The following is a 16,922-nucleotide window of genomic DNA, read 5'->3' on the forward strand; positions in this document are numbered from 1 at the left end:
ACTTAACGCAGAGTACATCCGGAACTCGTCCCGGTTTCAACATAATAGCATCAAATGTGAGATTGAACAACCAAGTCAATCCTTGTTATTTAGACATTTCTGGAAAAAATGTGGCCGTGAGTGAGCTGCCTAGAATTTTACCAGATTATGTTGTAACAGTCGGGCTGATTTACATAATAATCGCCCCACACATGTTTTTCTCCCCAAGTCATTGTCAGCTGGGATGGGGGAAGATCCAGAGCCACTTTCAAGCATGACATCCTTGACATTTGTCATTACCTGTTCAATTTGTTATGCTGATTTCAAACATGCATGGTTAAATGTGGAAAAACATGTACCGGTAACATGAACACATTTAGGTACATGCAGTATTTATGTTCACACCGAAACTAATGTACACGCATGGCATTCCCAAAATTATGTAAAATTGACATTATTATTTACAGTTCAACTGAAAACTGCACAATTTTCAGTGTATTATATATGTATATATATATATGCTTTTGTTTTTGAAATAAGCACCATAGTGATGATAGCCTTGAAGTAGACAAAATGACAACTTCATTAGTATTCTCACATCTTTTTTTTTTATTCAATCAACAAGTAAAGGAACATACAGAAAGTGAACATAATAGAAGTTTTTCCCCCTCCCCAAAAATGTATAAATACCAAAAAAAAAAACTCCCCCTCTAAGTCCTGGATTTTCTTAATACTAATCTGTCCTGAGTAATAAGTAGTATATAACATATAACCTTCCTGTTTACCACAACCAGATTGGCAAAAGAGATTAATAAACGACAAAAAAAAAAAAAATCATTATCATTCTAAAAGTAAAAAAAAGTTAATTTTAATAAGATAATACATTGTAATTTTTAACTAAAGAAATCTTTTTTTGTGTGTGCAGAATGTTACCATTACGATAGCGGACTATCATTAGACAAAAGTATTTGATACGTCTAAATTTGTTTAACTGGTTTTAAGGCGTGTCGCTACAATAAAAGTTGGCTGAACTCAAATTTTCAATGCAACAAACCGATCAAATTTGAAGCTGGGCGATTCAACAAAATACCTTAAGTTTTGCTGTTGTGAACATGAGCTTTCTCCCATTCGCAACAAATAAGCGTTTACAGAACTAATTGTCTCTTGTATTGCCCCCCCCCAAGTCAAATATAAGTCTAAATAACTCTGCAAATTATTTTGGAGCAAACAACTTGCTTGCTTTGTTGTGCGTACTAACATTGTTGCCATGAATGTCAAGAATTTATATTTGGAAGTTGTCCCAACTTTGCGTATTTTACAATGTAATTTTCACCCACTGGGCGTCCCTGGCCTTAACACTCCTCAAATATTTTTGACATACTGCACTGTATTTACTTTGTAGCGTTTTATTTTTAAAGATTCCAACCGGAACAAGGTCGGTGTCGATGTGATATGCCTTGACGACGCTGGTGACGACTCACGCAGGATGTCAGCAACGCCCGCGGCTTTAAATGCTTCTCATGCGGGCGCAGCTCCTCCTCTGTGCGCCCACGGAATTGGGAGCGGAGTGGACCACATCCCCCTCATCATCATCATCCCCCTCCACCTCCTTCCTCGTCTTGTCTATTGTTTCCCTCTTTCTCGCTCTCTCGCTCTCTCTGTCCATCTGTTTGGATATCTACCTGAAATCTCACTGGGGTTTGAGTCCCAGGAGGAAGCCGCAGCTGGGGGGTGACAAGAGGCTGAGAAGCTCCACCGGACATCCACCGCGCACACAAGCCGAGGAGGAGCCGCCGGGTGCGGAACACGCGTGATGGATGTACCCCCTTGTAGATGTTTGCTGGGCGCTCCTCTGAAGATTGACGCGACGGGAAGATTCTCGTAGAAAAAGGGAGCGTTTTTGCAGAGGAAATAATGCACAGAGGTAAGACTGTTTTGGTGGTATTTTTTTCCCCCTATTTAATTTGGACTTCATTAAAATCGAAACTTTATCAGAAATAATTAGCTCCATCCTAATTAAGCACCATTTGGAACCATGAGATTCCATTGGAAAATCGCGTAGAAAATAACTAAACCACTACCTGGAATGATCCACGGGTCCAAAACTAATTTTGCGTGTGTGTTTGGCGGCGTGTGTGCGTGTGGTGAACGAGCATCGTCGCGGCTTGTGTATCAGCGTCGTTAACTGCATCCAATGGAGCCGCTGGTGGCGAAGGGATTTAGTGCGTAAAATCACGAAGTGGTGACCACGAATGTGTACACGCCGTGAGGGCCAGGTCAGAGTGAGGGCCGGGTCAAAGTGCGTACTTAACTTGCACTTTTATTCAATTAAAATGCCGCCTCTTCATTTCATATGCAAAGTGAGCGCCACGACCGGCCGGGCGAATGTAATTCCATTATCGGACGCAGCGCGGCCGGGTGAAGCGCCACGATAACGGCGTGCTTCACCGGGTTTCACACCTGGATGTCCCCAAAATATGGATGGGTTAATGGGTGGATGGGTGAGTGGGTGGACGAAAGGACGGATAGATAAATGGATGGATGGATTGATAGACGGATGGATAATTGATAGATTGATATATAGATTGATGATAGACAGATATATGGGTAGATTGACTTTTCGATTGGATAGACTGATAGATTGATGGATAGATTGACTGAGAGATTGATGAATGGGGCAGTAGATGGGTGCTTAATTCAACATCATTAAGACATCAATTGAATGATTTTGATGTCATTTTGATGTTGAATTGACATCAGATGCCCAGTGTGATTCACTGGTGGTCAAATAATTCTTACTTCCAATTGGAAATGGAATGTGAACCTATTTCATTGTCAAAGCCGACTTTTTCGCAGCTTTTTTCCATGAATGGCACTGACGGAGGGCCCAAGTGGACCAGAAATATTTTGCCTTTAGAGCCGTAATAAGAGTCGGGACAGCCCCTGTGTGGAAAAGTATTTTGCAATGCCAGGATGAGGCAAGTCTAGTTTAACGCTGGACAATTGTGGTCTTCAAAGCAATCGACGCTGTCCCACAAGTTTTGGGACACAACTATTTTATACCCCGTACCAGAGGTCATCTAATTATGTGATTGCGGGATGCTGTGTCTGTTGAAAATAGCAGAAAACTACAAGTAATTACTTATAATAATAATAATAATTTAATACATAAGCATTAGTGATCCCAAAACACTTAAATCATTCATTGCCAGCTATTTTAAGATGATCATTTACCCTCCCATGTCAAAAAAACAAAAAGCATAAAAATACGTAGCTGGGATTGAATGTCTGGATTCATTTCAAAAGTCATTTTAACATTCCCATTTAAATAAATACCTTACAGATCATATGAGTTCACAAACGTAAATGTGGTGAAGACTCTCTGCTGCCTCCGCTGGAAACCTGACTAAACTTAGCCCCTCCCCAAGCAACAAAGATCTTAACAGGGAAATCAACCCAAACATATTTTTATCCTGAATATGTTCTCAGCAGGCCCACTAGTTGAAATATGAGTTAAGCAGCAAAATCCACATCTTTTTAGCCATCACAGGGGGGCGGCCATTTTGTCTCTTCTGTCAACTGAAAATTACATCACAACTATTCAGGGCTCAGGTAACAACCAATCACGGCTCAGCTTCAGAAAACAGGTCAGCCATCTATCAAGCAGTCTATAAATCACAGAATGGTTTGGGTCCTGAATACACGAATGAAATGCTGATTGAATATAATCCCTGTAGGGCTCTGCGATCTACAGACTTGGGTCAATTAGTGGAGCTCAGAGTTGAAGGTAAACATGGTGAAGTTGCATTTAGCTGTTATGCTGCGCACAAATGAAATAAGATGCCAACATAAGTTAAGTCAGCCCCAATTGTAAATGCTTTAAAATCCAGGTTAAAAACTTTGCTTTTTTTTTTTTTCTCATACCTTTGATTAAAGTCCTCTAAACAATTTTAAATCATTTTTTTTCTTTTACAATATATCTTTTAGAAACCCACTTTTATTTTTTTTTACTTTACTTTTAAACGTTTTTAAAGTTTTCTGCTACTGTGTTTGAATGTTGTAATTTTGTTAGCTACTTTGGTTTTCTCTTCTTTGCTTTTGAATGTTAACTGTTGTTTGTAAATGCTTGTAGGTGTTGCCTTTGCTTGTGTGAAGCACATTGAGTTGCCTTGTGTATGAAATGTGCTATATAAATAAAACTGCCTTGCCTAAACCGGTCAGACTATGAATGCATAGTAAAAGAACACTCTGTTGCAGTTAGTTCAATTAGTTTGAATTAGTTTTTAGAGCAGGTTTGTTGGTTTTTAGAAGTATTTTTTTTAATGCTTCATTTTTTATTTAGTTTTTATTAGTTTTTGCATTGGTTTTAGTTGTTTTTTTTAAGTGTATGGGGTACTTATCGAGTGCAAAATAAAAAAAAAAAGAAAAGGTCACTAATTATAGTGTAATAGAGTAAAGGTACACTGCCATTTCAAACGACTGTTTGACCTACCTTCTTCTGTACAGATGTACAGCAATACCGAAATAAATACATTTCAAATTAACCCCGAATGCTCATATATGATAATTTAGACAAAAACAAAGGACATTTTCACGATATTTATATTTAGTTTTAGTTGGTTTTATAAATGTTGTTCAATTTTAGTTGTATTTATTTTTCGCTGCTTAACTCATATTTCATATTAATAATATTGCCTTGTTTCAACTAGTGGGCCTGCATAGATATTCTGGAAAAAAATATATATGTTTGGGTTGACTTCAGCTTTAACTATAATCACCTTGGTTGCTGCACAGCTGTGAGATGATGTCAAATGCATTTTATTTGTTTTAGTGATCAGGTGATCTGTTCATGAGACAGTTGTCACAACTTGGTTTGTGGAAATAAATCCTTGTTTTTTTATTTCATCATTGTTGTAGTCACTGAATCTCAGGCACTAAGCATCACGTAGCTCCACATCTTCAATCAAAACAAGTCAGGATGTAGTGACCAAAACTCTTTAAATTGGTGGATACCAAAGGAAAAGTAATTATTAAATTAATCATCTATTTGAGGCAGGCCACCTTTTGAGAAAAAACAACGTACTGAAGCCAATCCACCAACCATATTTGCTTTGGTAAGTTAGTCAGAATGAATGCCATGTGACTCTTTTATATAGCAGAAGAACCACGTGACCTCTCCCAGCCTATCGGCAACAAGAGGTAACGCATTTGCCATAATAGAGATAGTATTGTAAAGTGGTATTTGATTACTCAATGAAGTAACCCTAATGATTATGATAAGAATTCTAACAATAATAATAAAAGCTCAGATTTATATGGAGCCTTACCAGAGACCCCCAAAAAATTAACAATAACTCATTAGGCTAAATGAATCTATACACTGTACTCATGTGTCTCTATTAGAAATATACTATAAATGAATAATACAAAATAAATATACAGAATAATAATACATAACGTAAAAGTATTAAAGACTTTATACGTATCAAATATTGGAAACCCTTCTATTTCCTATTCATATGAAATGGAATGGAATTTATTGTCATTGTAAAGTACACACCAACGAAAATTCACATTAGTGACAATCCGTCTAAGAGACATAAAAAGACGACGACCAGCAGAGGGAGACAGAACGCAGAAGCCTGACGAGTCGCCTTTTACGTCACCCCGTTTTTTCTTTGATGAAATTAAAACATAAGGAACGATGAAGGCGAAAAAGTGTCTCAGTAGTCGCATTGAACCTGCGCTTGAGTTTGCCCATTTCCAATAAAACTGCCCCGCGTCTTCAGAACTTTGCGATAAATCAGGAAACTACCATCTCCAAACATCAGGATATCTCTCATCATAATTCCAACGATGTATGCATGATATAATTTCTTTTTTTTTTTTTTTCCAGCGTGGATCCTCATCGTTCTCATAGAAGAGGGCCTCGCTCTGGCACAGAGAACTAAAGGTAAGCAAGACAAGAGAAAATATGATTCGAAATGATGTTATCATCTAAATACTTCAATCTGTGTTTCTTTTCAAAGACTCCCTGAGCGACAATGGCATCCAGAGCCCGAACCAGAATGATTGCGGAACGTGGGTGCGCAACATCAACGGCGGCGTGTTCACGTCGCCAAAATACCCGGACACGTATCCACCGAACAAGGAGTGCGTCTACATCCTGGAAGGTGAGCCAGGTGCATTGTGGGTAGCCAGCCATCCAATCTACCCGACTGTTTATTAAGGTGTTATGGAGGTGTAAAGAAAGAAGCATTTAAAAAAAAAAAATGGGATGCAAAAAATATTTGTTTCTTACTTTCATAAACATTGCCAGGCAATTTTATGAGATTTCGAAAAAGAGATTTTTCCAGCAACTAAGTATAAAACTAAAAGCGCACGAGCGAGAATCTGGAAAATGTACACTTATGCTGAAAAAATAATCATAGAGCTGAAGTCAAATGAGGGCATAACATTAACATCGTGAGGGGATTCCCCAACATTTTTTTTCAAATTAATTCTTCTGTGATTAACTATACAGTGGTGCCTTGAGATAGAAATAACGTATGAGTTTTTTGCCATACAAGCTGTCATTCAAACATTTTTTTTATTTGACTTCTGAACTCATATATCATATACAGTAGATATTATATAGGAAATATAATATGTAATTGCAAGAGATTTAGATTTAGACTATATATATATATATATATATATATATATATATATATATATATATATTGTACATACAGTATGATTACTGTGTATGTACTTATTGTGTGAACAAAAAAAAAATCTTCATCATTTAAAAAAGGCACTTCCTTGTAGTAATGACATTTTTCTTATTGTCATATGAATATGACTTTATTCTTCTACAAGTATTTTTTTCTATTCAATGTGGGCCTTCTTCAGCAGCTCAACTTTGCCGCTCGTTTCTTTACACGAAATGATGACGTCACGCTACACTTGGAGGAGGTTCCCATCCAAACGTGGTTCAATTGCTCTCCCTGTAGAACAAAATAGGCATTACAGCTACTAAACTTGACTTCTTGCAGCCGACCACACAGACAGATGGACGTTCTCCCAATGAATATTGTCACAACTTGACTGACTTAGTAGCGCTTCTGGTATAATTATCGACACCAAAGACCAACCAGTGAATGTGTGAATGCTGACACATGCCCCAGTTTGTCTCTAATGCCAAATCAGGAATGACATGTTTTATTTATTTTACAAACGTTTTTTTAAAATATATTTCTTGAGATGGATGAACACAAAGTATAGATACAATTTGAAATGTAAAATGCCCAAATTAATACATATACAGAAACTCCCCAACTTGTTTATTTGTTACTTTCCAGAAGACTGTTGAAAGTGGAAAAATACATGCCGACTGACCACTTAGTGATCTTATTTTCTAGCTTCCATAAATTGATGAATGTGTTTCCGGCTGCATTCTAACGTGACCTTTCTTGCCTGTCACCAAGCAGCGCTGCCCAGGCAGAGGATCCAGCTGGCGTTCGATAAAAACTACTACATCGAGCCGTCCTTTGAGTGCCGCTTCGACCACATCGAGATCCGCGACGGGCCCTTCGGCTTCTCGCCGCTTATCGACCGGGTGTGCGGAGGGAAGAACCCGGGACTGGTCACCTCCACCGGGCGCTTCATGTGGATCAAGTTCACCAGCGACGAGGAGCTGGAGGGCCTCGGATTCCGCATCAAGTACACATTCGTTGCAGGTAAGGACAACTCAACAACCACAAATTTCCGAAACAACAACGGTTCGAGGTTTCTTGAAGTCATGATGTCATGTTCAAGTTCATTTCAGTCTGCATGTACTTTGTAGTTACTGTTGATGTTTGGTTTGGCAGTACAGTAGGTGTGTGGTTAATATAGCCTCTCTCACATTTCTGAGGTTTGGGGTTCAAATCTAGTCTTAATCCCTCCCGTGTGGCTTTTGCTTGCGGGGGTTTTCTACAAACAACTCAAAATTGTTCGTAATTGTGACTACCTGTTTGTCCATATCAGCGTTATCATCATAGTTTTGTATTTTTCATTATAGTTAGTTTTAGTTTCATTTTATTTAGTTTTGATTGTTTATTAGAGCAGGTTTGTTTGTTTGTTTTGTTTTTTTCCAAAAATGCTTTGTATTATTGTTTTAGGATTAGTTTTAGTTTTTTTTTTTTAATATATTTTTTAATATGTACGAAATCTTTGCCCAAACGCCCAAGGAAATGAAAGACTCTCTCAGCCCCTCCCCTCTCAAAAACACATTTTACAGGTTACAGGTGCAGCATATAGACGGAAGCAGGAAATGAATTGGAACAGAAAACATTACAATTTCCTAATGACTGTTCCATAAAGCAACACCAAAATAGATGTTTAAAATCAACCTGAAGGCTCATATGTAATTAATTGACAAAGACCAAAACGAAGGATAATTTTGCTATATTTACATTTATTCTTGTTTAGTTTTATACATATACCTAAACATAAAAGTTTCATTGGCTGCCGACCAGTCCAAAGTTCAGCCCATTTTTCTCACCCAAAGTCAGCTGGGATACACATCAACTCACCCACAACCGCAATTAAAAAAAAAAAAAAAAAAAAAGGAGCAGAAGTTTATTCTGTGGTTTTTTTTTTTCAGACCCTGACTTCCACCTGCATGTGGGCGGACTGTTAAACCCAATCCCGGGTAAGCTCCTCTTGGCTTTTATTTTGAAAGAAAACGGCGTCCTCATCTAATCATCCTCCGCTGTTCTTCATCCTCCAGACTGTCAGTTTGAGCTCAGCGGCTTCGACGGGATCATTCGCTCCAGTCAGGTGGACGAAGCCAAGCGGGTGAAGCCGGGTGACGCCCTGGACTGCATCTGGACCATCAGGGCTCCCCCTCAGTCTAAGGTCTTGCACACACCTGAATAGTGCTGCTTCCACACAAATCATCAGCTAGACCGCATCAAACGCACCGAACCGTTCATGCACACAATTAAAACGTCAGTCTGCCCATTCACATACATGTGTAGATTCACACATAATGACACCATCTTTCCCATACAGGCTGCTTTTCCTTGAAATATTTTTGGTTTAGCATCGCTTTTCCTAGATTTGATGTTGAATTCACTTTTTAAGTGAGTTGACGTGTAAAAAAAAGGCAGCCGTGACTCACAGGCAAGGCTAACCTAGCATCGCCTTCCCTGGAGTAAATGAGTCACGCGCATGCTCCAGAGCGGCTCACCTCCGCCGCGACAAGGCAACGACACAAATTCATGCACATCTGATTCAGTGACATGAGTGGTGCCACGGCATGTTTGCCGTGTTTATGCGTGGGCTACAGAAGGCTGCTGGCATGTCATTGCAATTTCATTTAGGTAAAGTCATTAACATGGAATGACAAACATTGTAAGTCATAATATTAGAATGTTGTCTACTGCTGATATTGTTTACAAATATACGTCATGCATTACATTTACAGTCCCCCTGGTCCCTATATGCTCCACGAATATGAAAATACCGGTATTGTTGATGGCCAATGAAATGCCATAAAATAAAAAGAAAAGGGGGAAATAAAAAAAACGCTTTTTTGAAACTGTCACCTTCCTGAAATAATGGCCTATGTCTTTTTTTTTTTTTCAGAAAACACAAAAAGGTTGAACCAAATACGGATTATCTTATACTTATTACTTATAATAATTTCATTTCAGGGGTAGAATTGAATGATCCATTTCACTAAGGATGTTGTCAATTTTAGCAGCGGTAGCCAGCATCCTGAAGAGATATTTAAACAACAAAAAATAAATTGTCAAAATATAACACAGGCTATTATTTTAAGAGGGTTTTGATTGCGAAACTGCGAGTGCTGAACTGCGAATATGTGGCGATTGACTGTGTAATTGAAGGCCATTGAAAAGCATTGAAAAACAAATCCCCCAAACCCGCCAAAATCTTAAGAAAAACAAAATACAGTGCGAAACATTCAAAATAAATATTCTCTAAAAATGGGGGGGGTTTAAGAAAAAAAACTCTAATATTACAATATATATTTTTTTAAATCTGCTGATATGCAAAATCGTGAATGCCGGACCACAGGTTTGTGGGGGACAGCTGTATAATTAATGCCCATTGAAATTAATTGAAAAAAACCAAAACATTTTTTAACCCCAAACCTTCTTGACAAAACTATAGCTGACACTGTCTGTCTGCTCAACTCACATCCACATATCATCACTCACATCATGCGAACAATACTGTCCATTTCTGAGCCCACAGTAAAAATCAACTAAAGCTCATAGCTGGGTGGCCATCTGCCATCAACAACCCCTCATCCCTCATCCGTGCGTTTGTGCATGCGTGTGTGCAGATCTACCTGCGCTTCATGGAGTACCAGATGGAGCACTCCAACGAGTGCAAGAAGAACTTTGTGGCCATCTACGATGGCAGCAGCGCCATCGAGAACCTGAAGGCCAAGTTCTGCAGCACGGTGGCCAACGACGTCATGCTGGAGAACGGCGTGGGCGTCGTGCGCATGTGGGCCGACGAGAAGAGCCGACTCAGCCGCTTTCGCTTGCTCTTCACCTCTTTCGTGGACCGTGAGTCCACTCTTGTCTTCTCCAAATCCAAATCGGCAGAGCTGGGCATTCCGCCTATGTGATGGAGCGGTCCGTCTATCCGCCTTTGACGGATGCCCATTTTGTAGACGATAAACGATAGACGGGAAACTTAAACAAATAGTCGGAAGCCCATTTTTTCCGTCAATGGAATTGTCTCTCGTCGATTTTTGCGGTGAGGCTTCAACGTCCGCTGCGAGGCTCCCATTTCCCGTTTGCCGCAGCCGAGGTCCTCAAAAGTACATAAAGGTCTCCTTTCAGAACCTTTTAGGACCTTTTTGAACCTTTGAGGGCCTCTGCCGCAGCCAACGGGAAATGGAAGCCTCACGCGGAGGTCCTCAAAGGTTCATAAAGGTCCAAAAAGGTCCTAAAAGGCGACGTATTTAGTCCGGCCTTTGTGAGTTTTACATGCCACGGCGAGTCTTTCGTTTTCATTTAGAATATCGCCCACGGGCGAGGAGCTTGTTGAAGTTGGCAGTCGGAAACAATAACGGTAGCCCGTTTAAAATGATAGGCCAACCGGCCTATAGGCGATTACTATTTGGTCCGTCCGGACAAAATGGCGCATAATCGGACGGTGGAAAGGTACCCCGGTTGTAGGCGGAAGGCGATAAACGTACCGCAAATTTTTAGTAAAAAAAATTTGCTAATTTACCTGCCGGTTGAGTAGAAGCACCTGCGGCTAAAGCCAAACTGTGGCAGTGTTTCAGATGATTTGTTTCTCTGAGTCATGGATTCAACGACAACGGACTCCTTAAAAAACTAGCAGACTCTGACACCTTTTTTTATCTCTTTCATTATCTTATCCTATCTTATCTTATACATTTTCTGGTCATTTTCTTATTTCGTATTGCCTACTGTTTTTCTCCTTACATTATGCTTACCGAAAGCTGTACTGTGGTAAACTAGCTCAGTCATGTTAGCTGGGCAGCGGCTGGATAAATGATGGTCTGCTCTCCATTAGACCTCCAGTGTTTTCTTTTGTGTTTTTATTACCGTCAAAATATCTGCCGGCCCTTTTCACACCATGTTATTTTTAATCATGTTTCTGTCTCTCGCCTGCAGCCCCTTGCTCGGCCAACACCTTCTTCTGTCACAGCAACATGTGCATCAACAACTCGCTTGTGTGCAATGGTGTCCAGAACTGTGTCTACCCATGGGATGAAAATCACTGCAAAGGTAAGAGCATTTGACCACAATTAACTCATTCACTGCCATTGACGTATTTATTTGTCCTTTCACAGTCCAGCCATTCAATCCCAGGAATTTATTTATATTTTTTTCCATTTTTTTCGAACATTAGGGTAAAAGAGGGTCTGAAAATGTCTGGCAGTGAATGGGTTAATCACTTGCGACGTGCTTATCTAAAATGTATGAAAGACTCAACTTCACTTTCAAATGCAAACATGCAAGACATTTCTTGCATGTTTGTCTTTGAAAGTCTGCAATTCTGCAAAGAAATGTTTTGAAGGTTAAGACTTGAGACTTTTGAGTTGCACATGTGTGATTTTCTCCCATCTCTTGCTCATCTGTGTCCTCCCTACACATCTAGAGAAGAGATCGAGGGGTCTCTTCCACCAGATCACCAAGACCCACGGCACGGTCATCGGTGTCTCATCCGGGATCGTCCTGGTTCTCCTCATCATTTCCATCCTGGTCCAGATGAAGCAGCCCCGGAAAAAGGTAAGTCAGACGAGCAGCTTTCCCAAAGTCGAGTATGTAGTGTGTATGCCAGACCACTAGTGGGCACTGTAGCCCTGCAACATAGAATAAGTCGCATTGTATTAGTTTTTAGTAGTAGTTGTTCATTACTCAAACATGGTCATGTGTTTTGCCCAGGTGGTCGCCCGCCGTCCAGGTGTCTTCAACAAAGCGGGTCTCCAGGAGGTCTTCGACCCGCCACACTACGAGCTCTTCTCTCTGCGTGACAAGGAGATGTCATCGGACCTGGCTGATTTGTCAGAGGAGCTGGACAGTTTCCACAAGGTGCGGCGCTCGTCCACCATGTCGCGCTGCGTACATGAGCACCACTGCGGCTCGCAGGGCTCCGTGGGGACGGGCGGCGGGGGCGGGGGCAGCATGAAGCTCAGCCGCACCACGCTGAGCTCCATGGAGCTCTCCTACCACAACGACTTCTCCAAGCCACCACCCATGAAGACCTTCAACTCCACCGGCACCTATAAGAAAAGCTGCTACGGCTACAAGCAGCACGCGCAGACTCACGACTGTGACCAGCAGGTCATCGAGGACCGTGTCACTGAGGAGATACCCTGCGAGATCTACAACCGAGGTGGCGGGGCCACAGGCGGCGTGGGCATCGGAGGGGCGGTGGGCATCACGGGGGGAGTGGCCATGGCTGGAGGTATGGGTATGGCGGGGGGAGTGGCCATGGCCGGGCCTAGCGGCATCGCCGGGGGCATCGGCGGTGGGATGGGGGGAGCCTGCGGCACACTCACCATCCGTGGCAACAGCACCCGGAACAACACCTCGGTGGTGGACCCACAACAGCGCTCCATGTCCATGGACTTCTAGAAGAATCTTCCTTCCATGGGGCTTGAAAACTGGGCTAAGGGAACCAGAACAGAACCTTAGCGGTCAACCACCAACGGCGTTCCATGTCCATGGACTTACAGAAGGAGAATCTTCCCTTTGTGGGATTGGAAAACCGGAATGAAGGAACCAAAACAGAACTTCAGCGGTCCACTACCAACAGCACTCCATGTCTATGAACTTCTCGTGGAAGAATGTTCCCTCTGTGGGGTTGGAAAACAGAGATCAAGGAAGCAGAACAGAACCTCAGTGGTCCACTACCAACAGCGCTCCATGTCCATGGACTTATCGGAGAATATTCTCACCCTTGGAGGCAAAACCTGTTGCAAAGAACCACAACAACTGGAACAACCAAGACGGTCTGAATTCAGACCTGCATGCAGACACTCGGTTGGACCAAGTAACCAGTCAGTGAGAGCAACCCATCGAGAGACCTTCTGAACTTTTTACATCCGTTCACCTGCCATGCACAGATAAAAGAGATATACTGTAAATGCATAGTATATAAATATATACAGTAATGTGTCTTCAAATAATTTATTTGATTTCTTATTATTTTGGTGTGTTTTCCCTTACTGTCACAAGTAGGATCCATTGGCCGTGTGACATGATGGGAATTGACGAGATCTCCGAGTTCTGTCTTTTGGTTTTACCCAAGTAGATTAGTCCAAAGACACTTTCACACACCAGTAATTCAATTTGTCTGGTCCAGGGGTCACCAACTCCGGTCCTCGAGGGCACCTGTCCTGCAGGTTTTCAATCTCTCCCTGCTGTAACACACCTGTTAGAATGATCAGGTTTGTTATCAGGATTTTCAAGATCTTGCTGATGAGCTGATCATTTTAACGGGTGTGTTACAGCAGGGAGAGATTGAAAACCTGCAGGACAGGTGCACTCGATTACCGGAGTTGGTGACCCAAGGTCTGGTCCCAGTCACAATCGCCTGGCCCGTTTCTCGCCTCCTGTAGTTGGATTGCATCACAGCAAACCATGTGATGCCGCTCTCTTCACTTATTGGTCACAGGAATGTAAACAGAAAGTAGTTTTGACCGTATGGTACTGCTGGATAATCGAGTACACAAGCAAATAGCCAAGTGCACTTTAAGGTGGCGAAAGTAAAAACTTGATCAGTAAGTCAGCAATCACCTTTGTTGTTGCATCGCCATTATGATATTAAGAATCTCCAAACCCGGTCGCTTCACAACTAGACCGTGCTAGACTTCATTCCGAACCGTTCGGTTTTCTCTGGGAGGTTTCGGACCGATTGATCTTAGTCTGTAGACTACGTCATTATTATGATGCTTAGGGTCTCCAAATTCACAACTTGAATGTTCACAACTGGACCATGCAAGATTTTATTCAAGAGATGTTGTCAGAAATGCACCAAGGAGGGGAAGCAGGGTTAAAACGGACCAACTTTACACCTGATAAAATGAACCACACAGAGAATCAAATGTTACAGTTGGATTAAAATGGACCAATGTGTGAAAGCACCCTTAGAACTGGTAATATGTTTGGTTTGGTCTGACTAATTGATTGATCTTGGTCTGGTTCAATTACTGTATCCACACTTAACCAAATAAACCACACGAAGAGGGAACCCAAACTAGAGTGCGATTAAAACGGCCCAAAAAGGTGTAAAAGCACTCTTAATCTGGTTTGGTGCACACCAATGCTTCGTTATTGTATTCACGCCGCACCAAACGCACTGCATCAGGATGGGAAAACACAACACAGTGTAAGAACACCCTTAAAAATGGTTTGTTCCGTACCAGAGTCTAGTTATTATGCTCACACAGGACCAAATTATCCATAACAGGGGGAAGACAAACTGGTTAATTTAAAAGGACCAAAGTATGAAAGCGTCCCAAGAAGTGGTAGTGTGTTTAGTTTGAGCCATATCTGAATTTGTTTACGCTGTACGCACCTGACCAAACGAAGTGGGGAACAAGGTACAGTGTGAAAGCCCCCCTTGAAGAGGAAGCCCAGTTGGTTTGGTCCGCACCAGAGTTTTGTTATTAATTTTACACCTGTCCTGACCAAAGTCTCTGCACCAGGGGGTCAACGAACCGGAGTACAATGAGCAGTCGATAAGGTGCTGGTGTGGAAGCGCCCTTAAACTGTCTGTTTGGGCTGGTTTTGCAGCGCTGTGACTCACCGGCGCCTCCTAAGGAAAAGAGCGGTATTACAAGACATGTCCTCTTGTACCTTTTGGCAGCGCTGCACTGGACTCGCTGAATCCATTAAGGTCAGGACAGCACTCGTGATGGAGTGTCGGCCTTTGTTGAAATAGCAGCCTTCCTTACCTCTCACACACACACACACACACACACACGTACACATGCAGACATAACGCCTATAGCTCCATCTCGCCACGGGAAGAGCACACCAAGAGACTCTTATTTTGGTAAGAGGAAAGTGTTTTTATTTTTTAATTCTCCATGTGAAATGTAAAAAAAAAAAAAAAAAGAAAAGAAAAAGCACAACTTCCCTTAAAGAGAAAAATGATGATGATTTAACCACTATGTATGATTTAATTCTGTTGGATTAAAAGAGAACCTTCTCACCAGCCTGTGGGAGCTTCATTTTACAGTGTTATAAAAACTGTCAAATTAATGCCTTTCCGCAAATAGGAATCTATTTTTCCCAGAAATTTCCCTTCAAAATTCCATTCTAGCATGTGTCACTGTGTGTCGTTAACCAAATAAGATATTTTACAAGTAAAGGCTAGTGTGAGCCCTAATAGTTACTCTCTGCATTTGAGTAGATTAATGGTTAATGTCCCTCGTCACTGTAATCGGTAATTTAAAAAACAAGCTGTCAAGGAAAACAGATGAGAAACAATATTGAGTAGTCATTCTTTCCATTTAGAATTAACAATTGGCAATCAAAAGATAAACAAGTGAGTCATTGTTTTGATATTTGTTTGTCAATCTAACACAAAAAAAAAACACATTTCGATTTTTGGTTGATATCAAAATATTACATTTGGACTGAATTTGATTTAAATATTTAATTGGTTGATTAAATGATTAGAGACAATTATTATTTGACACAATTTGTTATTGTTTTTGTTTTTTTACTTTGATGTGAGAAGTTTGCAGCACACACACATACATACACAGCTGCATTAGTCAGGCTGCTGCTCGCTGACAAATTTGCACTCTGCCTTCCCCATCGCCGCCTGCCATCATGCATTTGTCCTCTGTGGTGCTCCAGGCGGCTCTCTTAAACATGTCACCTTCACAAACACGTTAGTCTCTGCTCAAATGTGCTGCCTGTCTTGTTGTGACGCACATGCAGCCCTAAATAGAACTTAACTGTACTGCCCGGCCAGACATGAAAGATCATCACAGCGACTTGTTGGCTCTGGGCGCTATGATTAAATATCAGCTTTAATGTAAACATTATTATTTTCTTGTATGGGTGGCAGCAGGTGGATAATACACAGGTTGATTGAACCTTTTGCCACTTTGGGGAAGAGTCTTTCTGTTTCATTCAGTGCTGCCTCTCACTATACATCAAAACGTAATAAAACAGCCAATAACAAAGTAGTGATTGTTATTTTGAAATGAAATGAAATGAAAATACAGACATACGCCAGTGTCCTTGCACCTCTAGTGATTTTTCTTTTTTATTGAGATCAAATCAAATATCAGCCATTTATTTTGAATGGTAACATTGTAAGAGGAGTTCACATCTATATGGGCATCACTAGCTTCATGAAGCATATCAAGAGCAGTTCTGATGTCATTTTCGATACGGTGACAGAAGACAAAATGGCCGCCCCAGAGATGGCTAAAAACG

General features: G+C 41.2%; 1 protein-coding gene and 1 long non-coding RNA gene across 4 annotated transcripts; one reads left to right on the forward strand and one right to left on the reverse strand.

Annotated features, from left to right (window-relative positions):
- The first annotated feature begins 966 nt into the window (after nt 1-966).
- neto2a (neuropilin (NRP) and tolloid (TLL)-like 2a) lies at nt 967-13,151 on the forward strand. 2 transcript variants are annotated; one of them, XM_086025274.1, is made up of 10 exons: nt 967-1,903; nt 5,876-5,932; nt 6,009-6,152; nt 7,449-7,700; nt 8,609-8,656; nt 8,735-8,862; nt 10,319-10,547; nt 11,631-11,744; nt 12,118-12,248; nt 12,405-13,151. In XM_086025274.1, exons 1-10 carry the CDS (start codon nt 1,894-1,896, stop codon nt 13,095-13,097), a joined length of 1,806 nt encoding a protein of 601 aa, XP_085881400.1. In that variant the 5' UTR covers nt 967-1,893; the 3' UTR covers nt 13,098-13,151. The 2 variants fall into 2 exon arrangements, with proteins under 2 accessions (XP_085881400.1, XP_085881401.1); XM_086025275.1 differs by having other exon boundaries at nt 970-1,903; nt 7,452-7,700.
- On the reverse strand, nt 8,400-15,286 carry LOC147149688 (uncharacterized). Of its 2 annotated transcripts, XR_015086089.1 has the most exons (7): nt 15,043-15,286; nt 14,019-14,077; nt 13,692-13,896; nt 13,489-13,575; nt 13,197-13,318; nt 13,022-13,131; nt 8,400-12,322 (listed from the first exon to the last, which is right to left on the reverse strand). It is a non-coding gene; the product is annotated as an uncharacterized LOC147149688 (long non-coding RNA). The 2 variants fall into 2 exon arrangements; XR_015086088.1 differs by lacking the exons at nt 13,692-13,896; nt 14,019-14,077.
- Nucleotides 15,287-16,922: the final 1,636 nt, after the last annotated feature.

This window comes from Filicampus tigris, chromosome 3 (genome assembly GCF_054856515.1).
Source record: "Filicampus tigris isolate MCC_2025a chromosome 3, RoL_Ftig_1.0, whole genome shotgun sequence".
NCBI classification, from domain to species: Eukaryota; Metazoa; Chordata; class Actinopteri; order Syngnathiformes; family Syngnathidae; genus Filicampus; species Filicampus tigris.

Excerpts from the sequence above, each read along its gene's own strand:
- neto2a (XM_086025274.1), top strand. Across the intron at positions 5,933-6,008 it reads TCTGGCACAGAGAACTAAAG|ACTCCCTGAGCGACAATGGC; the intron begins GTAAGCAAGACA and ends TTCTTTTCAAAG. Across the intron at positions 11,745-12,117 it reads GGATGAAAATCACTGCAAAG|AGAAGAGATCGAGGGGTCTC; the intron begins GTAAGAGCATTT and ends CTACACATCTAG.